At 41.4% G+C, this 12,259-nt stretch overlaps 1 protein-coding gene across 1 annotated transcript in view; it reads left to right on the top strand.

The window, feature by feature from the left end:
- Positions 1 to 12,259, top strand: part of ITGA2 (integrin subunit alpha 2) — a 232,354-nt gene that overhangs the window by 145,296 nt on the left and 74,799 nt on the right. Inside the window, exons 11-15 of the mRNA XM_040339318.1 lie at positions 5,237 to 5,375; positions 7,912 to 8,057; positions 8,731 to 8,874; positions 9,009 to 9,212; positions 11,776 to 11,906. Of these exons, the coding sequence (XP_040195252.1) occupies positions 5,237 to 5,375; positions 7,912 to 8,057; positions 8,731 to 8,874; positions 9,009 to 9,212; positions 11,776 to 11,906 (764 nt within the window). The remainder of the gene's footprint in view (positions 1 to 5,236; positions 5,376 to 7,911; positions 8,058 to 8,730; positions 8,875 to 9,008; positions 9,213 to 11,775; positions 11,907 to 12,259) is intronic.

Raw genomic sequence — 12,259 nt, forward strand, 5'->3', positions numbered from 1 at the left:
TCCGTCGGGAAAATTACCGGACGTGCATTGCGCTTTTGTTTAGACGTTAACGTAAATGGCGTCCAGCGCCATTCACGGACGACTTACGCAAACAACGTGATTTTTTAAATTTCGAAGTGGGAACGATGGCCATACTTAACATGGCTTAGAACACCTAGGGCTCAGCCCTAATTTTACGCGGCGTAACTCGACGTAAACAACGTAAAGTTAGATCGACGGGCAGCGCGGACGTTCGGGATTCGCCGTAACTAGTCATTTGCATATTCTACGCCTCACCACCTAGCGGCCGGCCTAGAATTGCATCCTTAAGATCCGACAGTGTAAGTCAATTACACCTGTCGGATCTTTTGGCTATCTATGCGTAACTTATTCTATGAATCAGCCGCATAGTTAGGATGGGCGGATCACAGAGATACGACGGCGTATCAGGAGATACGCCGTCGTATCTCTTCTGTGAATCTGGCCCACTGTTCTTTTCTACTATCAGCATGGCCCTTGTTGGCACATGAGCACTGTAACTCAACTGCTATATCGGGGTTGCATAAGTTTCAAATTCAGGTAACATACACTGCTTGCATTGCATTTAAAATACATTTAATGATCTATTATTGCCTACAAAGCTACATTCAAGTATTTGTAAAAGTATTTTTACTTTAACCACTTACAGACCGGAAGATTTTCCCCCTTAATGACCGGGCCATTATTTGCGATACAGCACTGCGTCGCTTAAACTAACAATTGCGTGGTCGTGCGACGCTGTACCCAAACAAAATTTACATCTTTTTTTCCCTAGAGCTTTTTTTTGGTGGTATTTGATCACATCTGCAGTTTTTTATTTTTTTGCGCTATCAACTAAAAAAGAGCAACAATTTTGAAAATAAATGAATATTAACTTTTTGCTAAAATAAATATCCCCCAAAAAATGTAAAAGAAATTTCTACATCAGTTTAGATATATATTCTACATAATTCTGGTAAAAAAAAAAAAATCGCAATAAGCGCATATTGATTGGTTTGCGCAAAAGTTATAACGTCTACAAAATAGGGGATAGATTTATGGCATTTTTATATATTTTTTATTTTTTTTTACTAGTAATGGCGGCGATCTGCAATTTTTATCGGGACTGCGACATTGTTGCGGACAGATCGGACACACTTGACACTTTTTTTGGGACCATTGACATTTATACAGCAATCAGTGCTATAAAAAATGCACTGATTACTGTGTAAATGTCACTGGCAGGGAAGGGGTTAACACTAGGGGGCGACCAAAGGGTTAAATGTGTTCCCTCATGTGTGTTTCTAACTGTGGGGCGATAGGATTGCCTAAATGAGGACACATATCGCTGTTCCTTATCACTAGGAACAGCAGATCTCTCTCTCCTCCCCTGTCATAACTGGGGTCAGTCTGTTTACATACACAGATCCCCGTTATGGCCCTCGTCACAGTTAGAAGGCGGACATTGCGGCCGCGAGCCACAGGCATCGGGTTCCCCACCATGCAGTGGTCATGCGCGCGACTGCTATTACCCTTATAAGTGCCGACGTACACCTACTGCGATTTGCGGGAATGACCTGACCTGCCGCAGTATAATGATGGCGGCTGGTCAGCAAGTGGTTAATAACAAACATGTCACACTTACCTTCTCTGTGTAATGGTTTTCATCCTCCTTTTCTGGGGTCCCCAGTGGGCTCTTCTGGCCCCTCCCTCCTTCCAAGTGCCCCCATAGCAAGCCACTTGCTCGTGTTGAGTTGATCCTGAGACAGGCTCTGTGTGTCTGTTGACACACAGAGCCCAGCTCTGCCCCACTCCCTCCTCACAGGGTATCTCCATGTCCAGTGAGGAGAGAGCTGCTGTTCTCAGGTACAGTGTGTGGTCGAGTTAGGCTCAGGTAAGTATTCAGGCTGGGCTGGGGGGAGCTGAGCACAGAAGATTTTTTACCTTGATGCAGAGAGTGCATTAGGGTAAAAAACCTTCTACCTTTACAACCACTTTAAATTTTTGTCTTTTATATTTGCTGGGAATTTAGCTTTATTGCATGCATATCTACACACGTGTTTTTGTGTGCCGAGGTGTGTTACTAGGCTCTTAAAGGACATAAACATACAAAAAATACACATTATATTTCACAATACAGTACACAACAACGCACAAAGCACAGGTGCTGTAAGGTCTACTGTATATTTGTAAATGTGCCATTCGGAATGAATATGAATCACCCAATACACATAAAATTTGTTGTAATGGACATTAGAATGAGGGTTTATATGCATGTTAATGAAACGTAAAGGTCTGGATCCAGTCTAATGGGCCGTACACACAATCCGAATATCGTACGAAAAATGTCGTCCAAGGACGAATCTTACGATAATCGGATCGTTAGTACAGAGCTTTCGAGAGCCGATCATGACAGTTCATCCAATATTATTTTATCGGACATGCACGAAAATTTTCCTCATACGATTTTCATTTAGTGAGTACAGTTGTCGTCCAAAAATACAATACACATTACAACACGTGACAACACTTCCGATTTTTTTTTTTCTGTCGTATGAGAATTTTTGTGACTTTAATAACCTATTTAATTTCTACTTCCGACTATTAAGCAAAAAAAGTCGTACGATCTGTCATGCGATATTCGGACCGTGTGTACGGGGCATTAGGGGTTGACTTACTAAAACTGGAGAGTGCAAAATCTGGTGCAGCTCTGCATATAAACCAATCAGCTTCCAGGTTTTTTGTCAAAAAAAATTGGGCTTGGCAAATGAAAGGAACATAGGGCCAAATCCACAAAGATCGTGCCTAACTTAATTTTTCCCATTTAAGTTACACTGCCTTAAGTTACACTGCCCGATCCACAAAGCACTTACCTAGAAATTTTGGGCTGTGTAACTTAAATTCCGCCGTCGCAAGGCGTTCCTATTCAAATGGGGGCGATTCCCATTTAAATTAGGCGCGCTCCCGCGCCGGCCGTACTGCGCATGCTTGCGACGTCATTTTCCCGACGTGCATAGCGCGAAATTACGTTACGCCGAGCTTTGTGGATTGCGACGGGTCAATAAAGTTGCATCGGGAAAAAAAAAAGATACGGCGGGAAAAACAAAATTCAAAATTTAAAAAAAATCACGTCGCTGGACAGAAGGGTCTGCTTTTACATGGTGTACTAACTTTACACCATGTAAAAGCAGCCCTAATTTTGCGTATGCAAACTAAAACTAACGGAGAAAAAACGAAGCTGAAAAGCTTTGTGGATCTCCGTAAGTGCTAATTTGCATACCCGAGGCGGCATTTCGACACGAAATGCCCCCAGCGGTGGATGCGGTACTGCATCCTAAGATCCGGCAGTGTAAGTCCCTTACACAGGCCGGATCTTCTGCCTAACTATGGAAAACTGATTCTGTGGATCAGTTCCATAGTTAGGAACAGGGATACGACGGCGTTACAGCAATTACGCCGTCGTATCCCTTTTGTGGATTTGGCCCATAGAAGCTTAATTTTTCACTGTGAATATTTGGTGTACCTAAGCCAGGCATGTCCAAAGTCCAGCCCATGTTCTGGTTTTTATATGGCCCCACTGGTAATTTGGATATATATCTTTTGTGGACCCCAATGAATGCTGGAGCGCCGCACAAATCATTGGGGGGCCACAAAAGAAATATGCCGTATTTATCGTTCCTTGAAGGGGACAGGGAGGGGACGGGATGAGTGCGGTCAGATTACATACAGGAGAATCTCTTGTTTACTTGGCGGCATCTGTAATAGGAAGTCTCCTGGGCTGGCATTGGATGATGGTTCTATCATAGGAGGCAGGACTTTGTATTAAAGAGGCTGCCGAGTAAACAGGAGATTCTCACGTATGTAATCTGTTGGTGATGGTCTCACCCCCTCCCTGTCCCCTCTGAGGCTGCAGGTGGGCATAGATCAGGCTGCACTGATGGCAATGGTGAGGCTGCATTCATGGCACTTGTGAGGTTGCTGTCATGTCAATGGCAAAGCTGCATTCATGGCAATGGTGAGGCTGCATTCGTGGCACTTATGAGGCTGCATTCATGGCAATGGTGAAACTGCATTCATGGCACTTGTGAGGCTGCAATCATGGCACTTGTGAGGCTGCATTCATGTCAATGGTGTGGCTGCATTCATGGCAATGGTGAGGCTGCAGATGGGCACTGATTAGGCTGCATTTATGGGTACTGACCCTTAGTTTGCTTCACAGTTCTTTATTTAAAATTTTATTTTTTTCCTGAAACTTTCCTCTTAAAGTGAAGGTGTTATACGCAGAAAAATATGGTATATACAAATAACACAACCGTCATCCTTAGTCCTGAGCGGGGATTCGGGGGCCACAAAAGATATATATGTAGCACCCTGCTCCCAAAGATGGGAGCGCTATTTCAAATTTAGGGGATGTCTGAGCCAATAGTTGGGCCCAGACCTGTTGAATTGTGTACAAATTTTCCTCTGCTTTAGCTTTGGTACTGCCTGGTACTATTTTTCCCTTGTTGCCTGTAGGTGGCGTTGTCACTTCAGGCTCACTGGCATCTTATGGTGTGAAAAATTACAGTAATTATTTGTAGAAAATGTGGAAAACCATTTATCATTTTCTTTCTACTTCACAAATGTGTGCCACTTTGTGTTGGTTTATCACGTAAAATCCCAATAAAATACATTTACGTTTTTGGCTGTAACATGACAAAATGTGGAAACTTTCAAGGGGTATGAATACTTTTTCAAGGCACTGTATATAGAAAATACTGAAAGCCATCTTATTATGGAAATTATAGAAAGTCATCTTTTTTCAGGTGCCCTTTCTTAGAAGAAAAAAGGCAAAAATTTTGGGACCAAAAGAGGTCCTACCCCCCACCTCCCCCTCAAATTGATGGTCTTGATGGTGCAGTACTCCTTCCTCAGGCCTGTCTGAATGTCTGCTATAAAGATGGGTCTCTAAACACTACAAATTGTTGAAAAGTGGAACTGGTCCCATTTTGTAAATGTGCTTTCCTTCTTCCTGTTTGCTGAACTCGTGTATTAGTCCTAAGCGTGCCTCCAACTTGAAGAGGTTGGAGGCCTGGTATGCTATTTCAAAAGAAGTTGCACCCAAGACAGGTGCCCTTTCTGCCTATGCTTAATCATGGTCCTGATAAACAAACTAGTATTAACACATGAAACGTACCTGTAGGTAAATAACTGTTGGTTTGATTATATCATAATCTTAATACATTATTATGCCCTGCAGAAATCACTGGTGTTGGGAGCTGTTGGTGCTTATGACTGGAGTGGCACTGTTGTGCACCAAAATTCAAACCAGTTTTCTATTTTCCCCCACAACGCATTTGAAAAGGTTCTTTATGACCGAAACCAAAGTTCTTATCTAGGTAAGTTTGAGGTTCATAAAATATCTTTATCACTGGTTATTGGTTTGTGTAGTCCTCAGACTGTGAAGTAATGCTGCGTACAATCTTTTGTTGGCGGGAATTCCGACAGCAAAAGTCTGATGGAGCATACACACGGTCGGAATTTCCATTTAAAAGCTCACATCGGACTTTTGCTGACGGAATTTCCGATTGTGTGTACGGGGCATTAGGCACATGCGACTCAAGGCACCATTCCTGCTCAAAAAAAAATATTTAGAAGTATGCTGAATTAAAATGTCCATGTATCATAAAACTCTAACATACATCTAGATAAAGAAGACTTTCTAACTCAGATGGTACGGTATTTCCTGGAGACTATTAGGTCTCTGATTTATTTATTTCTGGAGTAGCTATTTAAACCAAAATGCTTTCCAAAATATATTTCTGTTAGGATGGAATGGGCAGATCTTGAACACCAACTGGACCCTCCCCACTGTTCCCCCCACACTTGTCTTTAGATATACCAGTCTGACACATTGGCTTTGCAGCTGGTCTGCTTGTCAACCAACAGCTTGTATGGTACTCATATATTAATATGAAGAATCCACTGGAGAGAATCGCTGCCCCCGTACACATCTGAGAGAAATCCAGTTAAGTTGTTTTGCAATATAACACACATTTGCATCTATATGGTCTAATTAAGGTGGTAACACGTAGCTACATTTAGAATATATGTCCCATTTAGAAGGCTTGTCCTCATTAAAGTATAACTCCATACTACAGCACTGCCACCAGTCCATTTCTGGCTGAATGATAGCCAGTATAATTGTACAAATTTCCTGTAAACCAAGCCTGTCTGCGACACACCATGGGGGGGTACTCTAGGACTGATGAGCACTTACACGTCAATATATATGAGTTTTGCGGAGTCCAGGAGAAAGGTCCACCCCTGCTACCGCCAAGAAAGAAGAGGAAGGACCCATGACACCACAGGGCTGGTTTGAAGACTGTAGAGAAAAAGGTATGTTAATGGTAATTTTTATTTAAAAAAAAGAGGAAAGGATCAAGGGAAGGTGTTGGGGAAAGGAAGGTGGTGGTGGGGGTATAGTAGGGTGCCCACGTGTCCCGGTTTGCCCGCAATTGACATGTCTGTCCCGGGCACCTTCATTCCGGGACAATACAATGTCCCAGAATGAATCAGAGGACACAGCCACCCCCTACTAACTAATAACTACATTTCCGGAACTGGTTGCTAGGGCCAGCGCTGCCTGGTATCTTGCAACAAGTGATAATTTGCTCTTCAACAGTGAGCCCGGGAGCGAGGCCTGCGCCTAGTGCAGCACGGCTGTCCCCACCCACCCCTCCTTCTCCGGCACCAAGCGGCAAGCAGCAGGGACTGGTGTGATCTTCACTCTCTAGATAGTGGCTCCACTCCTTTCCTTCAATACACGTGGCTCATGCACAGGGTGTGACAGCTGCACTGCATTTTGTGGCAGGCTATAGGTGGCAAGCGGCACTGCATCTGGTGGTAAGTGGTACATTCACCTGACAAATACAAATTTTGGGGAAGGTAAGTGTGTCCCTGAATCGTGAAGTGATATAAATGTATAGTGTACCAATGTAGTGAAGTCATATATATTTTGGAGTCCGGTTAGATAATTGATATTTAGGTATTAGTATGATGACTATAAGTTATGTCCCGCAGCAATACCCCAGGCTCTTCAGAGAATTTATTTGATTTCCAATACAGAACAAAGTGCAAATTCCACAGATGATACAAATCCAACAGAGTAATTCAAAGTCTCATCTTTTCCCAGACCTGTGCCATATTCATACAGAGTGACAAGACTGACTGAATGCCAGCTTGAATGTCTCAAATACTGGTCTCACACTGGAGGAAGGGGTTCTTCCAGGTCAACCAAATGTTTACCTGAATGAATACCACCTCAAGTCTAATTACCATCAATAAAATACTTTCTAGGTAGTCTTGCATAAGATTAACACATCAAAGGGTCCTCTTCAGCTGTCCCTTTGATATGTTAGAATTCAGCTGGCTTGGACAGTTCAACTGAATTCCTGGTCAATATGGTAATGCAATACAATATATTGTGCAATACATACCTACACATAAATATTAATATTACAACAAATGGCAGTTTGGCCATCACCCTAGTGTATAGGCTTCTAGTTGGGCAGTGGAAGGAAACATAGACACAGCTGGAGTTCTGCTATAAAACTCCAAGCAAAAAGTTCCAAGGCCACATTATGGATGTTATTAAATACCAGGCCAGCATTTTAGACAGGAAAAAAAGTGGATACGTAAATTGTTTGAGGAGATAAGGTTGTCATATATGTTGCTACCCCCTGCGTTACTGAAAGCTTCAGGTTTTGGATTCAGTAACATTATACACTCCTGTCAGCATTTCTTCATAGGAAGCTTGCGTCTTGGGAAAAAAACCTACATCTGATTTTAATGACTGTCTTGGTATGTCCTATGAAAACCATATGCTGTGAAGTCATTTGCTTTCTGAGTTTGTTCCATACATCTATTTTGCAGGATATTCTGTTGCCGTTCTCAATGTAGGAAACACTGTGAACTTTGTTGCTGGAGCCCCAAGAACAAATTACACTGGTCAGGTTGTAGTTTACACCATTAATACTAAGGGGAATGTGACGATCCTTCAGATACAGAAAGGAGAACAGGTACGTGAACCCTGTGGAATCCTACATATTGCTCATTAACAAGCCGGAAGTCTTGATTGTCTGAATTGCTGCTCTGCCTTTCTGTTCCATAAACAATAGTTGAAGAATGGTAGGATATTGCTTTTAAACGGTATAGAGATTTCTTATTTCAAAGTTGAACTCCAGGTATGATCCCTATGATGTAGTTACATTGGTCCAGCTTGGGCCAATGTAAGTATGCGTATCTTATACCTAATAAGCTGCTGGGGAAGTTGACAATCACTGTGATAGTCAGGACTACTAAAGGGATAGAAGAAAAACTCTGATTTTCTTCTGACTCCAATGGTCCATTCTTTGAGACTATTGGCTCTCAGAGACCCATTTGACCTGGTCCAAAGGTTATGCAGTGCATTATTCGTTTGGGCATAATTTTGGTTGTCAGTTTGGAGGCTCACCGGACCTTGATATTCCCTTTAAACCGAAGATGACTCCGAACCTTCTCCTCATCCCTAACACTTTGCTCTTTGTGCTACCATTGTCATAGTTTTGCCTTGTCTTCAGGTCTGACAACCTCCCTAGAATCTTCACATTTTGTATGGGCATCGATGTTTGTTGCCTTTCTACAGCATAATCAATGTAAAAGCGGGGAGATTGTGAAGTCCATGATGTTTATTTTTTCCAAATTTATTTGCAGATTGGTTCCTATTTTGGCAGCGTGTTGTGTGCTGTAGATGTGGACAAGGATTCTATCACAGATGTATTGTTAGTAGGAGCCCCCATGTTCATGAATGAGAACAAGAAAGAACAAGGACAAGTGTATCTATTTTCCATCAATGGGGTAAAACCTGTATTATTATTTTTTAAACCCTAGTAAAATACAATATTATTCAATATTACAATGTCAAGTAATTCCACAAGTTTAAGTGAGATATGAACAGACATTTTTTTCTCTCTCTTTTTTTTATTTTTTAGGGAATTTTAAATCAGCGTGAACAGTTGGAAGGTCCTGATAATCTGGACAATGCTCGATTTGGAGCAGCCATAGCGGCACTATCCGATATCGATTTGGATGGTTTTAATGATGTTATTGTTGGAGCGCCTTTAGAAAATGACGACAGTGGTGCTGTTTATATTTACAATGGAAAGAAAAATACAATTAGAACTAAGTATTCCCAAGTATGGACACTTATGAAAGTTTCAATTTAAATACATTTATTTATATAATATAATTTAAAATATATGAGCAGATGCAGATATCAGAAGGCAACCTGTTTTTTTTTTATTTTTTTGAAAGAGGTGAAGTTGATTAAACGATTTGCATAGACACGACCCAAATTTACGTCAATCCTGCCTCTCCACCTCTAGATCATATTCAAGCATTTTTTCTTTTGTCATCTCCAGGCTTTCAAAATTCTGATAAGGGCAGCTACTGGGACCCAGTTCTTAACATAAACAGACAACCAAAAGCCCTTTCCCTACAAATAGTATGTGGGATTTTGGAAGACAAGGCAACAATATTCATTAAATAAAAGAAAGAATAATAAAAAAAATAAGGGAGCAACAGACGACATAAAATTGTGTTCTGCTTGTTTTTGTTTATAAAATGGAAAATTAATAGGGAGATTCCAGATACAGCGAATAGGGGTGGCCCCCTGCTCGCTGTAATACCGGCATGGTACCCTCTTCAGGGGTACATGCAGGGCCGGATTCCAGACAAGGCCAACAAGGCCAGGCCTCGGGGCGGCAGTGGGTGCAGGGGCGGCACTGCGGCTGAGAGAAGAGGACACTTTTACTTTCATATCGGGAGTTCCCCCCTGTCATGCGGATGGTGAGAGGAGAAAAAACAGAGGGAAGAGGAGGTGAGATAGTTCTTGGCAGCAGCAACCCCCATCCCGGTTCTCAATGTAATTTTTGGCAGCAACACCCCCCCCCCCCCGCTTCTCAGTGTCCTGCCGAAAAAGTCCCCCGGCGGGGGGATTATTGACTCAGTATTTTGATGTATTTGCTATGTTATTGTGTATATATGATTGTTACGAGAATCTGGACCCGCCCTTGGCGGTTGAAATAAAGTATTTGAAAAAAAAATAAAAAATTGTGTCCCCACATTAAAACTATATAGAATATAAATAAATAAATTAGGCACTAACTCAAAAACAATTGTGTAACAATAAAATGTGAAAATGTAAAAAGTTTGTCACATATAGCATAGGATAACACACATGAAGTGACAAATGTATTGGAGGATAAAGTCCAAGGGCCAGATTCACGTAGATCAGCGGATCTATAGATCCGCTCGATCTACGTGATTTAAGATCCGCTCCCGCAAGTTTGAGAGGAAAGTGGCTAATTCACAAACCACTTACCTCCAAACTTGCGGCTGCGGATCCTAAATCCCCCGGCGGAATTCAAATTCCGCGGCTAGGGGGAGTGTACTATTTAAATCAGGTGCGTTCCCACGCTGATTTAAATGCGCATGAGCCGTCCGGGGAATTTCCCGGCGTGCATTGCTCCCACTGACGTCACTAGGACGTCAGTGGTTTCGACGTGAGCGTGACTTGCGACGCGCGTGTTTGTGAATCGGCGTACGCAAACGACGTTAGAAAATTCAAATTCGACGCGGGAACGCCGGTTATACTTAACATTGGCTGCGCCTGATAAAAGCAGGGGTAAGTATACGACGGGAAAGCCGCTACGGAAACGTCGTAAGAAGACTGCATCGGGTCCGCGTACGTTCGTGAATTTGCGTATCTCGCTGATTTACATATTATTTATCGTAAATCAGCGGGAACGCCCCCGGCGCCATTTTTAAATTGAAAAAAAGATCCGACAGTGTAACACAGTGTAACACTGTCAGATCTTAGTCCTATCTATGCGTATCTGATTCTATGAATCAGGCGCATAGATAGGACCAGTGTAAGTCAGAGATACGATGGTGTATCTGTAGATACACCGTCGTATCTCTTTGTGAATCTGGCCCCATAACTGTAATCCAATTAGTGAAATAATAGTCCAAAATTTAAATCTCAAACATTAAAATGCATGTGCAAAAAAAATTGCAATGATTGATACTAGAAATCAACTTTTAAACATTGTGGTCACACCTGCTTCGACCATTCAAAATCCACCAAAAGTGTGCCCCAAACACTCACCTTCAATAAAGACCACAGTGGGTCTAGCAGTGCTTTGGATAAATTAGTATAGGTATTCAAGTGATTTTGCAATTGTTGGAAAACTAGAATTAAAGCTAAGATTAAAAACATAAAAATCAACACAAGGGACATAACTTATGGTAATTACGATGTATTCATTCCTGCCCACTTCCACCGCTGTGATCTTCCAGTTCAATCTAAAGGACCATCATAAGCTCTCTTTAAGAGAGCTTGATTATGCCCACCCTTTCCAGACAGATACATGATTTATAGAAGCTGTAGTAAGATTGAAAGCAAACAATCTTAAAAAAAAAACACTTTGTAAGTCTGATACAAACATACACTTGGTCATTTATTGCAATTACAACAGGAAACCAAAAAAATAATTAAAAAGTTACAAGCTGAATGTTAACTTTTTCAGCATTGTTTAGAGGTTATTTCACTGGTACCTGTCATTAAACATCATTGGTAACCTCCATGTTTCAAATGCAGAGACCCCCAGTTTGTTAAGGAAAGAAACGTAGCCAAGTAAAGTATACATATGCACACATTGCACTGATTTGATTGATAAATGTTTTTCTTTCTTTTAGAAAATACTTGGGTCCTCAGTTAACACACAGTTGCAGTTTTTTGGAAGATCAGTTGATGGACACACTGATTTAAATGGAGATTCCATAACTGATGTGTCTGTTGGTGCTTTTGGAAAAGTAGTACAGTTTTGGTAAGTAAATCAAATAACTAAATTGGAATTATTAAGCCAACATATCATACAGAGAACCAGGACATGATAGTGCTAGCAAAACATGAACCTCTTCTATACCAGTAAATGGGTGGTTTGCACTCCAGTTAATACTCATGAATATTTAACCACTTCAGGCCCCTGTGTATCTTTAATACTATTTTTTATTTTTGCGCTGGTGACATATACATATTGACTCTGCTTCATATATCTGCAAATCAAAGGCATGAACTTCAATCTGCAAATATTGTGAGTTAAAGCAATCTAACAAGTAAAAAAAAAAGTGTTTTAAAATAAAATGTGTTCCTACTTAATCCTTCATTGACACTTATGCC

Source organism: Rana temporaria, chromosome 1 (assembly GCF_905171775.1).
Source record: "Rana temporaria chromosome 1, aRanTem1.1, whole genome shotgun sequence".
In the NCBI taxonomy this organism is placed as follows: domain Eukaryota; kingdom Metazoa; phylum Chordata; class Amphibia; order Anura; family Ranidae; genus Rana; species Rana temporaria.